Consider the following 17402-nt stretch of genomic DNA (forward strand, 5'->3'; position numbering starts at 1 on the left):
CAAACTTAATCTCCAATTACTCGTCCCATACATATTTTTTTTTTGTTACATCAATTATTTATTTTATCAAACAAAATGTTCCAACTTAAATCTTCTCTAATCATTTACCATTTTTAAAAGTCTTTTTTAAAAAAAAAAAAAAAAGAAATGGACTAATTTACCCTTATCGGTATAAAATATTTTATAAATCCCTAATCCACAATTTTATTTTTAAGTATACATAATATATATAAAATTAATAAATGATTAACAATAACATTAAATAAAATTAATATATTACAAGACATGAAAATTAAAATAACTACTATTAAATCTAGAATCCATATTTTGTGTTTATCTCATCATACACCATTACATTAAGTAGATTGTTATAAAAATAAAAAATAATAAAAATACCATATAAACATTATGAATTAATATTTAATATTGTATAAAAAAATAACTAGTCAAAATAATAAAGTTTTAAATCTTCCATATATCAAGGGTAGTAAAATAGAATACTATTGAATAAAAATGTTAATTGTAGAACATTTAATAAAATAAAAATGGTTGATATTATTGACTTAAAAAACAATTCATTCAATGATAAAAACCAGGGTGCATTATTAATATTTGACTTGTCAAAAAAATAAATAAATAAAAACTTTGACCGAGATGATCAGATCTTAAAATTCACTGGAAATAGCACGATAACAGTACATTTGTATCTACTATCGACATAGGTAAATGATATCAGTTATTACGTTTTACCGATCATTTTTTTTTTCAAAAATATCCGAATTTTTATTTTAATTATAACTGATGTTGGCAACAATGAACGTTAGAGACAAGTGTGAAACAACAAAAACCGACTACATGCAACCAATTTTTTAAACTCACAACTTTAGGATTTTTATTTCCAACACAAAAATGTGAGTTCAATGTTATTGTGGTTACAAAGGTGCAAGTATGTTGGTAATAGAAGTAACTTGAGATACATTACATATTAAAATAAAAATATCAAAGTTTAGGGTCCAAAATAAAAGGCCTTATAGTTAAATTTGTTGTGTGAGGTTTTACATATAAAGCTTAGACTTATTTCAAATTGAAGTCAAAATTGATGGGTCCAGATAATCTTATATATGCAGAAAAACGAAGAACTACATATTTTGGCATCAAACAAACAAACTTTTTGATTAAAAAAATATAAAAGTTATATCAAAATCAACGTAACAATTCTCTGGTGCATTCCCCCTCAATAACCCCTGCATCATGTCAGATTAGAATGGTCAAAAACATGTAAAAAATAGCAGATTTTTTTTGTACGGGATAATGACTTGAAAGGGTAACGAACTTTCGACTTTGCTCACATTTAGTCACTAAACTTTTTTTCGTTATCTATTTGCCATTGAACTATTGAAACTGTTCACATTTTACCCTTATGACCGGCTGTTACCGGTCATAAGGGTAAAATGTGAACAGCTTCAATAGTTTAGTGGCAAATAGATAATGAAAAAAAGTTTAGTGACTAAATGTGAACAAAATCGAAAGTTCGTTTCCCTCTAAAAAGTTCAATGACTAAATGTGAACAAACTTTCTCTTGTATTATGTTTTAGCAAATTATTTATTTTTGTTAAATTGTAGCAACATTTGTTGATAAAGAAATTTATGAAATAAAAAAAACAAAACCCTAAAAATATATTTAAAAAAAAACAAAAAACCGAAACCGAAATAAAAAACCAATGGTTTGACATTTTCCAAAATAAAAAATCAAAATTTCCAATCTGATTTTGGTTTTACAAAAAAATGAACCATTCTCACTGCTGTGAATTATGACCATTGGTTTGGCATGCGGAATTAAAAAACACACAAAGAACACGGTGATTTGGGTGTTTAAGAGATGCATTCGATTATGAAAGGTGTTTACAAAAAAAGGATCTAAATCTAAATCTATATAATTAACACATACTAACACTCTCAATGTTACATTTCTCAAGCACACCTCTACATGTGGTATTAACCCACCTTATATAGAGGTGTTTACATGTCTCTCTCTCTATCTCTCATGTCATAAAGGGGGAGTTTTGGATAGAAAATTCTGAATTGAGCGCTTTCTCATTCCCTTTTTGGTTTTATAATCATTTGTCGATTATAAAAAGGGGGAGAGATTTAGATATGGAAATCCGAAAGTTGAATTTTTGTAAAACCAAAATCAGATTGGAAAATTGTGATTTTTTATTTTGGAAAATACCAAACCATTGGTTTTTATTTCGGTTTCGGTTTTTCGTTTTTTTTAATATATTTTTCGGGGTTTTGTTTTTTTTATTTCATAGATTTCTTCATCAACAAATGTTGCTACAATTTAACAAAAATAAATAATTTGCTAAAACATAATACAAGAAGAAGTTTGTTCACATTTAGTCATTGAACTTTTTAGAGGGAAACAAACTTTCGATTTTGTTCACATTTAGTCACTAAACTTTTTTTCGTTATCTATTTGCCACTAAACTATTGAAACTGTTTACATTTTACCCTTATGACCGGTAACAGCCGGTCATAAGGGTAAAATGTGAACAGTTTCAATAGTTCAATGGCAAATAGATAACGAAAAAAAGTTTAGTGACTAAATGTGAACAAAGTCGAAAGTTCGTTACCCTTTCAAGTCATTATCCCTTTTTGTACTTCAAAAGCTCAAAAATTGAAAAATAAAAAAACTAATATAACTATACAGTAATTAAGTTTTGATAAGTGGATCTTATTTTGCTCACTATGTCAATGGCTCCAATAAGGTAATTAATAGTACAACAGATATTATCAAATTATTACTAGTATTTATCACCATCTCTACTAAAAATTTTGTCAATATATAATGTTCTCCTAACCCTTTTTTCATGCTCATTACATTCCATGATTACATGTGGTTAGCCTGTAGGAATGGAATGAATTTTTAATCTTTACTTGCAAAGATTAAAAATTAAACATAATATTAACTCATTGAAATACAAATAAGATCATACTAAAGTTATAACTTTTTAGTTATTTTCAGAAAATGAAATTTAACTGTTAAACCGTGAATTTTTTTTCTGAAAAAATTTGTGTTGCTAAAAGTTACATATGAAGAAAAAAGGTTATAGCAATTTTTTAAACAATTTCATGTTAGAATGGAAAACAAAAACATCCTTTGGCTAACAAAATGGGAGGAATCAAATTCCTTCAAGAATTGTCCATTCCATTCCATTCCACCAGGCAAAACAAACAACATTTTTTTATTCCAACGAAACAAACCACTCAATTCCATCATACTAAACAATAATCTTAGTTGTGACATTAAGTGGTCATTTTCATTTCACCCTGCAGCAATATATTCCAAAATCAATGTCTACGTTCATGAACCACATATCAAAATATAAGTGCAATCATCTAAATACCTAAAAACACGTATTGCATAAACTTAAAAGTTAAAACAATTAAAACCGCATCCTCGTACCTGACTTTTCTAACAAGAATCGACTTGAGCTTACGAGCCAGGTCTTGCGATTTAAGCCTACGCTGTAGATTCTTTCGAGCCAAAATTCGTTTCTCTGAGTTCTTGATGTGATATAGCTGTTCGTTTTTTATCATTCGTTCGATGCCACTAGATTGCATTATCCTCTGCATATAAGTCAGTCCTCTCTCCAAATTGTTGTTCAGAATCTTCACCCGGATACCCCGCCATTGCTGTAGATCTGAGTTCAGATTGTTTAATCCGACGTTTGGGCGTGTGAAGATGGATGAGAAGCTCCTGGGTATGGAATTCATCGTTAGGGTTTCGCTTTTGGGGAAAAATTAGAGAAGTCGAAATGGAAACCTGCAGCCGTGCCTACGTAAAGATAAACCGGTCTTAGTCCTTGTGGTTCAAAAATTACAAATTTGGACCATGCTGTATTCTACTTTTAAGGATTTTGGCCTCTTTGGTTAAAAAATTGCAAATTTAACCCTATCAGTTAGATCCGACAAAACCTGGCACGACACAACAACTCGAAGCGAAATAAACGAGTTCGGATAAAAGACTTTACCATGTTTAAGTAAACGGGTTGAAATAAATGACACAGAAATTAAACACATTAGTTTACGGTCAAAACTTTCAATTCGAAAATGACTTGAATATGACTCGTTTCATTATATATAAAATGTTTTATTATTATTATTATTATTATTATTATTATTATTATTATTATTATTATTATATATATATATATATATATATATATATATATATAATGTTATAGACTTGTGGTTGACCAAATTCATAAGTTAAAACTTAAAATGAAAATTTGGGATGAGATAAACTGAATCAGATTAGGTGAAACGAAAAGTGTGAAAGCGTTTCAAACTTTAAAATTGACTTAATTTTACTTATCCTCACGACCTAGCCTATTTATGTCCCCAACTCTTACTTTTTCCATGTTTCCTTCTAAATTTACTATGAATTTTGTCATTCCACCTTCCAACTCTAGTGTTTCACTTTTTCATTTTCGCCTACCCGTCTCCTACTTTCCAACCACTAAAACGTTTCAACCCGACATGACACAACATATTTACAAGGTTGAAACCTTAACTGAAAACCCGATATGAAAATAAACGAGTTGACACGACACGACATAGTAATAAACAAATTAGTTTAGGGTCTATCCATCTCAACTCGTTTAATGTTCGGATACAACACGAACCCGACATGACATGTTTGCTAAGTCTACTATCACTAGGTTTCATTATGGTTTTTGTACCTAGAGATAAAATTTGTTATCTCCTATTTGTTAACTCCTTTACGTGTATCTCATGTGAGGGTATTCTAGTCATTTTAAATCAATCCAAACCATAGGGACCAAATTTGTAATTTTCCCAAGAAATTATTTATATACAATAAAATTATAGGTTAATTTGTATATAACCTTTTCTACTTTTAATAAACAATTATGTCAAATTTATCTACTATTAATATAAAAAATAAGATATTTATTTATCAATACCATGGATGGCAAAAAAATCCGAACTCGACGGGAAAACCCGATTCCTAAAGATTTCAGGTCGGGTCGTGTCGCTCTTATCGGGTATTGGGTCGTTATCGGGTATTTTGTTTGGGTTTGGGGCAAGGAATGGGGTGTGTCTTCCCCGCCCCGAATATATATATATATATATATATATATATATATATATATATATATATATATATATATATATATATATATATTGTTGATGTCGAAATTGGTTGTGAGATGTCGAAGTCTTCCTGGTCATGTTTTAGTGTCGAAGTCTGTTTGTATGTTTTGCATAAAGGTATATGTATGTCGAAGCGTTAATGTTTTATCCCTTATGTATTTTTTGTATGCATTTGTCATCCCTATAAATATGGGATAGGTACTAGAGGTAGAGTATTCTTCGAGTCTTTGTTACTTGTACTCTATTTTCTCTCTGTATCTTTCAAGAGCATAATCGAGCCAACCAGATCATATTTACACATTGTGTTCATAATTCATTTCAATCTCTGATCTCATTTCTTGTACTCGATAATTAGCAACTACATTTGGTATCAGAGCAGAATTCAGATAGTTGATCTCTGATTTTCTCTTGTTATCAAAAGTTTTTGAGTCTCGTTCTAGATTCAAAATTTTCTGCACTTTTGATTCTGAAAATCTATTCAGATCATCTATATTGATTCGATTCTGCTTTTAGTTTGTTAAACGAGTATTCTGTGTTTGATTTCTGAAAGTTTCATCCATCAGATCTTAATTTCTGAAGCTTTTTCAAAAACTTATACGTACAACAATGGCGAATTTCAATATGAACATGATGACTTCTTATTCACATCTTCTTGGTTCTTCAACCAAAATCCCTATGTTGATCCCTGAGTACTATGTTCAATGGGTAGATAGGATGGAAGACTATCTGAATGGAATTGATGAAGATCTTTGGAAATGTATCACTGGTGATGTAGGATCTCCGAGTTCATTACAAAACATTGGATCTGCTGCTTCCAGTCCAGATGTTACTAATCAAGCAGAGAGAAAGAAGAAGAATGAGAAGCAATGCTTGCGCGAATTGAGAGTTGCTCTTCCACCTGTAGTGTACAACTATGTCTGTGGTTGCTCTACTGGTAAGGAAATTTGGGATACACTGAAGGAGAAGTATCAAGGAAGCGAGAAAACCAAAAAGAGCTCTGTTAAGCAATGTCTGTTGGAGTTGGGTGAATTCAAGCAGAAAGAAGGTGAGAAAATTAAGCATTATTACGATCATCTGAATGAATTGATATTTAAGTGTAGCAGATATGGAGTCAACAGATCAACAATAGAGTACAATGTGACTTTTCTTATGGGGCTTCGTAAGGAATGGCGCAATGTTGGTCTGATGATAAAAACTCAACAATGTTTCGACAATCTTTCTCTTAGTGATCTTTACAATGAGTTGAAGGCTGATGAATGGGAAGTGAATGAGATTGTTGAGGAAACAATAATCAGTTTGGATGGTACCCTAGCCTTGATGTCTAAGGTGACAAACAAAGAAGTTGAGATTGAGTCTGCTGAGAATGAAGAATTAGAAGATGAAGGGTTAATTGTGAATTATGATGATAAAGCAATAGCATTTTATTCAAATAATAAAATGAAAAAGTTCTTCAAGAAGCCTATCAATTCGAAGCCTAAAACAATTGATTCGAAAGGTAGTTCATTTATGAAGGGAGTGAGAGAGGAGAAGAAAGTGGAGAAGAAGTAAGTTAGGACTGAGGATGCGAAGATTGAGAAAAAGCTTAAGGGAGACTATGGGTTTGACTGCCATTACTGCAATGGTGAAAACCACATGGAGAATGATTGTATGTTGAGGAAGAGAGATGAGAAGAAAAATAGGATAAAGGATGAAGTCTATTATGTGGAAAGGCTCGAAGAGGTGGGGGAAAAAACAAAAGGGTTGTCATTGGTGGCCAAAGGAAGCTGTGATGAAGAAGGCACCTATCAGATATGGTCTTCTGGATCAGACGATGGAGAGATGCGTAATCTAACGCATGGTGCCATGTTTGTTGAGTTCGAATAAGGACGTGAGGGTGAAGAGAAAGTGACAGGAAAGTGCTTCGTCACTACTAGTGAAGACAAATCTCCCATGACGTCTAAGGTACGTACTCTTTTTGAATCCTTTAATATTCCCTCGAAATCTTATCTTTCAATTTTATCTGAGTTTGATAGAGATGTTACATATGTTAATAACTTGATTACCTCTGCTAGTAGTGATGCTGAAAGGTTCAAAACTTTATTGCTAGAAACTCAGAGGATTTTGGAGGTCAAGAAGTCTAAGATAGAAAGTTTTGATTTACAATTGGCGAATATCATGTGTGATAGAGATTGTTTGCGACCTGGTAATAGTATTTTGTTAAAACAAAGAAATATCTACTGTAATTCTGCGAAGCGTCTTTATGGCAAATTAACTACATTGTATCATTCATCAGATATAAGTAAAGAACAACATAGGAAGCTTTTGCCCTTCTTAGCTTTCGAAAGGGAGAAAATTGATTCGACTTCCTATGACTGTGAGAGAAAAATCTCTGAGTTTGACAAGGTCCCAAATGATTCATATGCATATGGTATAGTTAAAATTGATGAATGTTTGGATGAAAATGATATTGTTGAAATTGTGAATAAGACCCTGACTAAAAACGAACAAATACAAATTTTGCAAAGAATTGAGAATTCGAAATTTGACTCACAAAACAATCTTGCTGATATCGAAGATGATTCTGACAATATCAGTGAAATTGAGGAGGAGGAAGTTGTTGATTGTTCAAAGTTATCAGTCATTAATGTCACTTCAATAAACAAAGGAAAAGAAAAATGTGTTGATTCTATGGTTAAGGATTACACTGATCAATCCTCGCCTTCAAAAGTTCATGGTCCTGATCATGTGACTGTCGAGGATAGTCAAACAGATAGCAATGATGATGATGAAGTTACGAAACACATAACTATTCCAAGAGTTGTTGTTGAACAAGTGTATGAGGATACAGAGAAATTCGAAAAGGTAATGAAGGAAAATGGTCCTCATTATTTTGAATTGAATTCAGTAGTCTACCCAAACTTCAAATGCATTGATGACTTGGTATTTCCGAATCAAGTGTTTGTTACCTTTGGGAATGGTGACAAAGTCAAACCTGAGATCAACAAAGGAAGATAATGAAAAAGTTTCGAAAGAAGGGTTTTCTCAAACCAAAGCACTGTTGAAAACAATCTTAATAAAATTTTGTCAACTTTTCAAAGACTAAAACCAAAACGAAATTGGGTTGTTAAAACTGAGAAGTCAAATGTTGACACACAATCTAATGAACATGTTTCTCAAAAATCAACTCAAGATGTTCAACATTAGAACAAATTCAAAAGATTTTAAAAGAATATGACATTTCGAAGTCTAAAGCACGAAAGAAGGTTTATTGGCAAAATATTGAGTCTCGAAAGAAACAACATGTTTTCTCAACAAAATCGTCTGCAAAAGAAAACACTGAACCCATTCCGACTAATTCTCAAACTGAGTCTTTTGCTAAAACCAAAACCATTCCAAAACCCGCTATGAAGCAAAAAGATTTTTTCAACAAGCAATACAAATGTTTCCAAATCACCTCCAAAACCAACCGTTCAAAAACCAAGAAATGAAGCTTTTGGTAAAAATTATCAATCAAGGAATTTTGACACAAATGAACAAAATGTGATATTTTAACAAAATTCTTTTTAAAGAAATCATAATTTTGTTACAAACCAACAATCAAGGAATATGGTTCCAAATTTTCAAAATAAAAGGTTTTCTTAAAATTCATTTCTACGAAATGGTTTTCAAAATGATGATCACGAAATTTCTTTCTCAAATTCGAAATCCAAAACGGTTTTCAAATGCAATACATGTTTTTAATCAAACAAATGTTGGTTATAAGAGACATTTTCAAAACCGTTATCAATCACAAGCAATACCAAAGTTTCAAAATCAAAATCAGATGAAAGTCAAAGACAAGAAAAATGAACCTTTCAAACCTACTCAACCTCAATTTACTAATCCAGATTCGAAGCGAAAAGTCAAAGCTTCGTTTGTCAAAGGAAAATCCGATGTGAAGAATATAAATCACTGGCTTGAGGGAAAGGGAAAGACTTTTCAGTCTGGAAATTTCTCTCAAGAAGAAAACAAGCATGCTTATGAGAGCTACTTGAATGAGCCGTTAAATGGAAGTTCTTCATCAAAGGAGTCGAATCCTTCGGTTCGAAAATGGAAGGTTGTTTTGAAACCAAAAGTTGAGGTCAAACGAACCACTGAAGACAAAAAGAAAGTTAGTGCTAATTCTAAACCAATAGATGATTTCATTTCAATTTCTACGTTTATTGAAGTAGACCTAATTAACAGTTTGAAATCAAAAGTTCGAAATTGGGTTTTAGGATCTTCATTTCATCATGCATTTTGTTCTAATAACCAAGGACCCAAACAACCTTGGGGACCTAAATTCTTTCACTGATTGCAGGTTTTGTGTGACGAGCAATATGATGAAAAATGGTACATAGATAGTGGTTGCTCTCATCACATGACCGGAAGGAAGGAAAACTTGCGAGATTATCGAAGCTTGGAGAATGCGGGTGTGGTGAAATTTGGAAATAATCACAAATGTCAAGTCAAAGGTTATGGGAAGGTCACAAATGGGAATTTCACAGTGAATAGAGTCGCATATGTCGAATGTCTTCAACATAACTTGATAAGTGTTTCACAACTTGTTGTGGGCACTGGTAATCAGGTTGTCTTCGATGAAGAAGGAAGTGTGATTTCGAACAAAGAAACTAAAGAGGTTCTGCTCAAATCCAAGAGGAAAGGAGATATGTTTACCCTTGACATCAAACCAATAATTGGTGTTCCCTCAATCTGTTTACTTTCAAAAGCTTCATCTGATATGAGCTGGCTGTGCATCGAAGACTGTCTCACTTGAATTTCAAGAATTTGAATAAGTTGGTGATAAATGATATTGTTCGCGGTTTACCAGTATTAAAATTTGATAATGACACTTTATGTGCAACTTGCAAACAAGGGAAGCAACATAGACAAGGTCATCCAACTGTTATTGATTTGAAGATCATTGAACCTTTGGAACTTCTTCACATTGACCTTTGTGGACCTTCGACTGTTGAAACTCTCAACAAGAAAAGGTACATCTTGGTCTTTGTTGATGATCTTTCTCGGTTTACTTGGGTGTATTTTCTACGAATAAAATCAGATACAGCTCAAGTAATGATCGATTTCATCAAGCACATCGAACCGAGTTTAAGGAAGAAGGTTTGTAAGATCAAGAGTGATAATGGCTCAAAGTTCAAGAACAAAGTTCTTGATTCGTTTTTAGTTGATCGTGGGATTTCGCATAATTTTCCTCCCCTTACACACCTCAACAAAATGGTGTTGTTGAAAGAAGGAACCGGTCACTATGCAAAGCAGCAAGGACGATGCTTACATATGCAAATCTTCCACAATATCTCTGGGCTGAGGCGGTTTTGACGGCTTGCTTTACTCAAAACCGATCTTTCATTAAACATCATTTTAACATCATCCCTTACGCACTCATTAACAATCACAAACCAAATGTGAAATTTTTACATTTTTTTTTGTTGCAGGTGCTTTATTATGAAATCTTAAAAATAACCTTTCGAAATTTCAGTCTAAGGCTGATGAAGGGATATTCTTGGGATATTCGCACAATTATGTTGTGTATCGGGTGTTGAACAAGCGAAAACAAGGAATATTGAAGAAACCTTTAATCTTACTGATGATGTATGGTCTATTAGCATGACCTAGACCACTCTAGCGTGCCAGCCCTGCCTGGTGCGCTCCCTCTAGCATCGCTGAGGACTCCCGTGCAGCCTCGCCCAGCTCCTTACTAGCTGGGCCTGAATTGGGCTGGCCCAATGCCTGACCTAATTCCCCTTGACCTAATTGTCCCCTATATAATGAACAGTACCTCCTCCATGGAGGGGGATCCTTCCCCCATGGCTCAGCCACCGCTATACTCCGGTCGGGTGGCTCAGCCGCCACCCGCCGCCGTCAGCCACCATACACCACCACCAGCACCAAGATGGTTCTCTCTAGCTAAAGAGAACCATCTCAGATCTACCAGATGATCTAACTTGACCGTCGGAGTCCGCTGCCGGGGCACAGTCCCTGGGGCGACTCTAACGCGGTTCTCTGTTGTGACCTCGCAGATCAGTCTCCGACGTAGAAGCACTTCCTCAGAGCAGGTGGCCGGAGCCGAAGTCGCATCATTTGGCGCCATCCCAGACTTGAATAAGCATCCATCACCTTGTTCTTCCTAGATCTGTTCAGATCTATTGAGTTCCACATCAGGTTTTCTCAGATCTGTCCATTCTTATCCCTCATTTGATCAGATCCGTTTGGTTCTTGTCAAAATCTTTTCAGATCTGTTTTACCATTGTTTAGATCTTAAGATCTATTTCATTTTCAGTTCAGATTTCTTGAGGTATTTTCGTTTTTTAGCTTAGATCTCTAGATCTGAAAGTTTTCGTTCACTTAATCATCTCTCAAGTTTAAAAACACCAACTCAGACCCGTTTTAATTATATTTTCGGGGAGAGAAGAGGTTCTCAGGAGCCCTCCTCCTTTTTTATTCACATTTTGGTGTTTTATAGAACCAACTTGAGAGCTGAAGAACTTTTTGGTAGATATTTACTTTGTTTTCAGTTTATGTTGCAAAGAAATCACCTTCAGTCTATGATTTTCTTTGCAAGACTTCTTTGAAGTTGTTTACTTGGTGTTTCTTTTCAAAAATTTAGAGAAAGAAAACGAGAAATTTTCAGATTTGTTCCTATGTTCTGATGTCTTGTTGAACAAGTTGAAAAGAGAGTGAAAATTTATCAGATATTTTTTCTCTTTCATCTTTCAATGGATTGTTGAGCAAGCCGAAGGGAAAAGAAAGTTTTATAAGAGAAAAACTTTGTCAAATCCGTTTTTTGTTTATATTTTGGGGTTTTTCTCAGTAAGGTGAAAAGAAAAGAAGTGTTTTATGAGTTTTATCCCATCTTTTCTTCACACATTATCTGAAGATCCTTCTCTAGCTGTGCATTTCCATGTACATGCTTACCCACTAACAATTATTTCTACATACAGCCATATGGCTTATATATTTTACAAAACCTTCAGAGAATAAAAGGAGAAGAGAGGAGAAGTATTTGATAAGTTTTTATCTTATTTTAAGTTCATATCACCAAGAAAATCTATTTTGTTGATTTTCATGCATAAAACATTTGCTTGTAAGCTCAGTTGTAATGTGAATACATCCCAACCACTCCAGCTTACTGTTAATATTTTAGTACTATTATGTCTAAAAAAAATACAAAATAGCTCATTATAAGTCTTTACCATCTTTCAGTTTATATACCATCAAAGGATTATTTCAGTAATAAGTCTAAATGCACAAGTCTATTTAAGCTGTGCTGTAATTTTTGTACATTTCAAAGGGTAAAAATTACTTCTACCCTATAGCTTTACCATTTTGGTTAATGATTTTCAAAAAAAAAAAGGGATAATGGGATGATGTCTACATAAAAACGAACTAAAATGCAGAATGCTTCATGGGGACCCAACTGGTCCAATTCTTGCGTATACTCCAAAAAAAAAGAGAGAGAAAAGAAACCCAACTGGTCCAATTCTTGCGTATACTCCAAAAAAAAAGAGAGAGAAAAGAAGAAGTTCAAGAAACGATGCACACTTCGTTTGTTGTTTCTTTCAAACCGACAAAAAAAGAGGGGTAGCTGGGACCCTATCTGCATATGGTACACATGAAATGCCAAAGTCAGTCGGTCCCACATGCTGTGAATGTTGAATGAAAGGCTTGACCAGAAGACTCGAAGTGGTCCCACCTAGTCACGTGGGTCTCTCCCAGTACAATCGGTGACTGCCTCATTCAAAACCCACTCCCGTCACAGGCATCGACAGCCGACCATCACCAGTCGACTCCATCTACAATGGATTAGCTCCGACAACAATCACCGTCTCCGATTAACCCCAACAAGCTCCAATACACCCCTAGTCACTGACACAGCCTCCAGCCGCCGAGCACCTTCAACTGACGACACAACATACCAATGTCGCCGGCGAGCTCACATCAGCTATCCCTGCAGATGTCTCCGGTGACAACAACTTCAGTTATAGGCCATCGTCGGACCACCTCCAGTCGCCGGCCACCTTAAAGTGACAACCCAGCAACGCAGCGCCACCGGTGCAACCCAGCACCACCGCTCCTTCACCACAGTTCCTTGATTCGTCGCTGCTCCGGCCTCCACCTACAAGTCATGAGTCCCGATGAGGAACTAAACTCACCGGGAAACCTCCAATCGCTCTGCCAACAACCACAACCCGCCGATCTCCCTGCAATACAAGGGATGCCACTCGACCATCGATGCCCTAACCAGTTCGATCGTCAGCCCCCATGTTTGATTAATCCTAATGCATCCGTCGAAGTTCGATCGCCAGCCCCCATGTTTGATTAATCCCAATGCATCCGTCGAACTCTGGCAAGTAATCACCAGGAGCGCTGGTCACCGAAACCAAAACCAAATCGCCACCAGTTTTCGATTTCTCTTTGTGCACCCTTGGGAAATATCGTGAGAGCATGAGGAGGAGGCGGCAAGACGAAACAAGAACAAGAAGGCCCTGCGTGATACCCTTGGAGCGTTCAGACGCACAAAAGAGAGAACTTGGGCTTAAAGCTCCATAAACCCTAACGGGCTGCATTCGTACGTGGGCTATAACATATGATTTGGGCTTCCCACATATTTTGGCATCTGGACTGCCTAAAAAACGATTAAATGGCCCAGTTTTGGCAAGAATAAATTGGCCTATTAGTCAACACTAAAGTGATATGATTACATTCAACAAACCTATTTCTAAAAAAATCGTTATTCACTGTGAGCCAGGCCTGGACCATTCAACATTTTCAAAAAAAAATTAGCTCGGGCCCCTTTTTTCCACAATGAACTCGGGGTTTCTTATATAAATGGGTCTATAATTTTATAAATGGGCTAAACAATTTTATGGGCTACCCCAGCAAAAAATGGCCCATTCTTAAGTTTATTAGATCATCTGTTCAGCATACATTTACAACAATTCCGTTCACCAAAATTCGATTCTAGAAGATGTGTTGGAGTCAAGCCAACTCGACGCTTTCAAAAAAAAAAAAAAGGAAAAAGGAGGCGTGGGCCTAATAGACTACAATTTTGTTTTGGGCTCCTCACAATTTGGGCTATCTTGCATTTTTGTGTCATTTCAACAATGAAAACGGGTCGTCTTTGCAAGATAAGATCAACAGTTTCGTGTGCTCTAATTCAATTTAGCTAAATCCAAATCAAGAAGATGCGGTCTAACTAGCTCAACATTTTCATAAAAAAAAGGGGAGGGAGAAGAGTAGCACGTTGCTACTACTCGTGACGCATTCCGAAATAACCCTCAGCAAGCGTGTTGTCCAGCTATTACCAGCTGTGGTGACCAACCCCATGAAGTCTCGCGGCTCAGCTCTCACCATTAATGGTAACTGGCTTCCGCTAGCCTCACTGCTCAGTTCTAAGCAGCCGCACTACCTGAATCTCATCAGTCGCCCAACCCGGTCCTCAGCAGCCATGCGACCCAGCTCAGCAGCCGCAGAGCCGAGTCGTTAGCAGTTACATTATCTAACTTCCAACAGTCGCGTTGCACAGCTCGCGCCAGTCACGCTACCCAGCTCTTGTCAAGCGCTTGCTTCGCCCAACTCTTTCTAATAACTATGCATCTCAGCTTTCAGCAGCTACGCACCCATCTTTCTCTCTCCTCGCCTCGTCTAAGGGAAAAGGGGGGGGGGAGGGTTGGTACGACACTATGTAGAAGTGATTCTTATTCCGAAGGGGCAGAGTTAAGGTACATAAAGAACTGACACCATGATGATGGTGCATCCCCAAGGTGACATTGCTATTCCGGATTGAAAAAGTAGCCGCGTGGTCCAACTCTCGGTAGTCTTGTTGCCCAACTCTCAATAGTCGTGTTACTCACCTATCGCTAGCAGCTCGCTGTCCGGGCCTCAACAGCCCTGCTGACCAGTTCCTAACAGCAGTCTCGTTACGCACCACCTGACAATAGCTACATTATCTAACTCTAAGCAGCATCGCTGCATAGCTCTCCACAAACAGCCAAGACACCGAGGCATCAATTATTAGTACGACTAGCGATGCAGCAAAGCATCAGGTACCATTTCGCTTTAACTTAGACTAGTCACACGCCCTAGACACATAGATTGTAGGGTGCTACGCCCAATCATTCGAGGTTCAGTACCCTCACCTCGAGTCGCCTGGCTTCTCAGCCCGACTCCATTATAGCGGCGAGCTCCGCATGCGAGGTTCAGTACCCTCGCCTCGAGTCGCCTGGCTTCTCAGCCCGACTCCATTATAGCGGCACGCTCCGCATGCGAGGTTCAACACCCTTGCCTTGAGTCGCCTGACCTCTCAGCTCGGCTCCACTATAGCGGCATGCTCCGCCAACGAGGCTCAAAGGCTCGCAACCTGCCTATATGAATCCACGCGATGCTTTCCCGCGTGATGTACTTACGATCGCTGGCAGCCAAGCCCGATCCATTCCGCACGATGCTCTTCCGCGTAACATCTCCATGATCGTTGGCTGCTAAGCCCAAGCTATTCTTCTAAGCTGCGCAACATAAGTCGCGCATCGTCGCACACCATAAGTCGCGCATCAGAAGCCTATTCCACACCTAACACCGCGCTCTCGGTGCTTCCTCTCACATAATCATCATGGTTCTCTTGTGCTCCGACGATTGATGAAGCGTTTTCCACACTACATCCTGCTATAGCGAGGTTATTCTCCAACAAGAAGGTTATCAAGACAGAATCCCTGCAACCTACAACCTCTCAGCATCTCTGTTGCCTGGTCCTCGGTAACGACCTCGCTGTGCAACCCTTACCTGTAGCCTCATTGCAATCCCTCAGCATCTTCGTTGCCTGGCTCTCGGCAACGACCTTTCTGCGCAACCCTTACCTTTAGCCTCGCCGCGTATCCCTCAGCATCTTCACTACCTGGCTCTCGGCAACAGTCTCGCTGCATATTTCCTACCAATAGCCTCACTGCCTACCCTCAACAATTCTATTGTCTGGTTATCGGCAATAGTCTCACTGCGTGACCCTCGCTAGCAACCTAATCGCACAGCTCTCGGAATCTCTGCCACTTATATTAGGGTCGACAACCTTACGGTTTATTGGTTTGGCAACATAGTCTGATGCGGCTACCTACGCTACCCACATCAGACTGGGGGGAATCCAACTAGGTGTAGCCCAAGCAAGAAATACCTTCAAGACGGTTATTAATGCAGACTATGTAGATGGATATCAGTGACATTCCATATGCGCATGACTACCACAACAATCGTGTCGAATAACAGTCTCAGAGACTGAATGGCGAGCTTACGCTCCTTAGCTACCCTGACCTGACACTTTATCGACATCAGTGCCATGTAACACTCTTTAGCAGCCTCGGTCTGCATGATCACAGCAACAGTTACGTTGCATCACGCCGATCAGCTCGCACTCCTATCAAAAAAAGGAGTATCAAGTCAGCTCAAGCTGCATAAGTAATGCTTGGCTCTTCGCACAACCCCACGACTCTCGTGGGCGAGGTTCGGTCACTTCTCTTTATTATTTATTGTATTGGTGCTTTATCTAGTCTGACCCGATTGGCCGCAACCCAATCACATCAGACTAGGGGGACTTGACGACGCACAGTTTATTTGACTAAGTCCAGTCTGATATCATTGGCCGCATACCAATAACACCGGACTGGGGGGACTTGATGATGTATGGTCCATTAGCATGACCTAGACAGCTCTGGCACGCCAGCCTCGCCTGGCGCTCCTTTGCCAACCTTGCTGGGGACTCCCTTGCCAGCATCGTTGGGGACTCTCCTGCTGGTTTATATGACTTAGTCCAGTCCAATGTCATTGGCCGCGTACCAATAACATCAGACTGGGGGGACTTGATGATGTATGGTATATTAGCATGACCTAGACCACTCTAGCGTGCCAGCCCTGCCTGGTGCGCTCCCGCTAGCATCGCTGAGGACTCCCGTGCCAGCCTTGCTAGGGACTCCCCCGTCGGCCCGGCCTGGCGCTCCCTGGCCTGGCTCTCCCTTGCCAGCCTTGATGGGGACTCCTTTGCCAGCCTCGCTGGGGACTCTCTTGCCGGCCCGACCTGGCGCTCCCTTACTAGCCCTTCCTGGTGCGCGCCCGCCAACCTTGCCTGGTGCGCACTCGCCATCCTCGCCCGGCGTCTCCGGGCGGCCTCGCCCAGCTCCTTGCTAGCTGGGCCTGAATTGGGCTGGCCCAAGGCCTGACCTAATTCCCCT

At 38.0% G+C, this 17402-nt stretch overlaps 1 protein-coding gene across 1 annotated transcript; it reads right to left on the bottom strand.

Moving 5' to 3' along the window:
- Positions 1-1084: 1084 nt before the first annotated feature.
- On the bottom strand, positions 1085-3842 carry LOC145107800 (uncharacterized). Its single transcript, XM_079044752.1, has 2 exons — positions 3467-3842; positions 1085-1244 (listed from the first exon to the last, which is right to left on the bottom strand). The coding sequence occupies exons 1-2, from the start codon at positions 3775-3777 to the stop codon at positions 1235-1237; spliced, it is 321 nt and encodes a 106-aa protein (XP_078900878.1). The 5' UTR covers positions 3778-3842; the 3' UTR covers positions 1085-1234.
- Between the last annotated feature and the right edge of the window lie 13560 nt (positions 3843-17402).

This window comes from Lactuca virosa, chromosome 4, assembly GCF_052849685.1.
Source record: "Lactuca virosa cultivar CGN04683 chromosome 4, Lactuca_virosa_CGN04683_v6, whole genome shotgun sequence".
Lineage (NCBI taxonomy): Eukaryota > Viridiplantae > Streptophyta > Magnoliopsida > Asterales > Asteraceae > Lactuca > Lactuca virosa.

Bases quoted from the DNA above. Each gene is read 5' to 3' on its own strand.
- LOC145107800 (XM_079044752.1), bottom strand. From the start codon at position 3,777: ATGAATTCCATACCCAGGAGCTTCTCATCCATCTTCACACGCCCAAAC.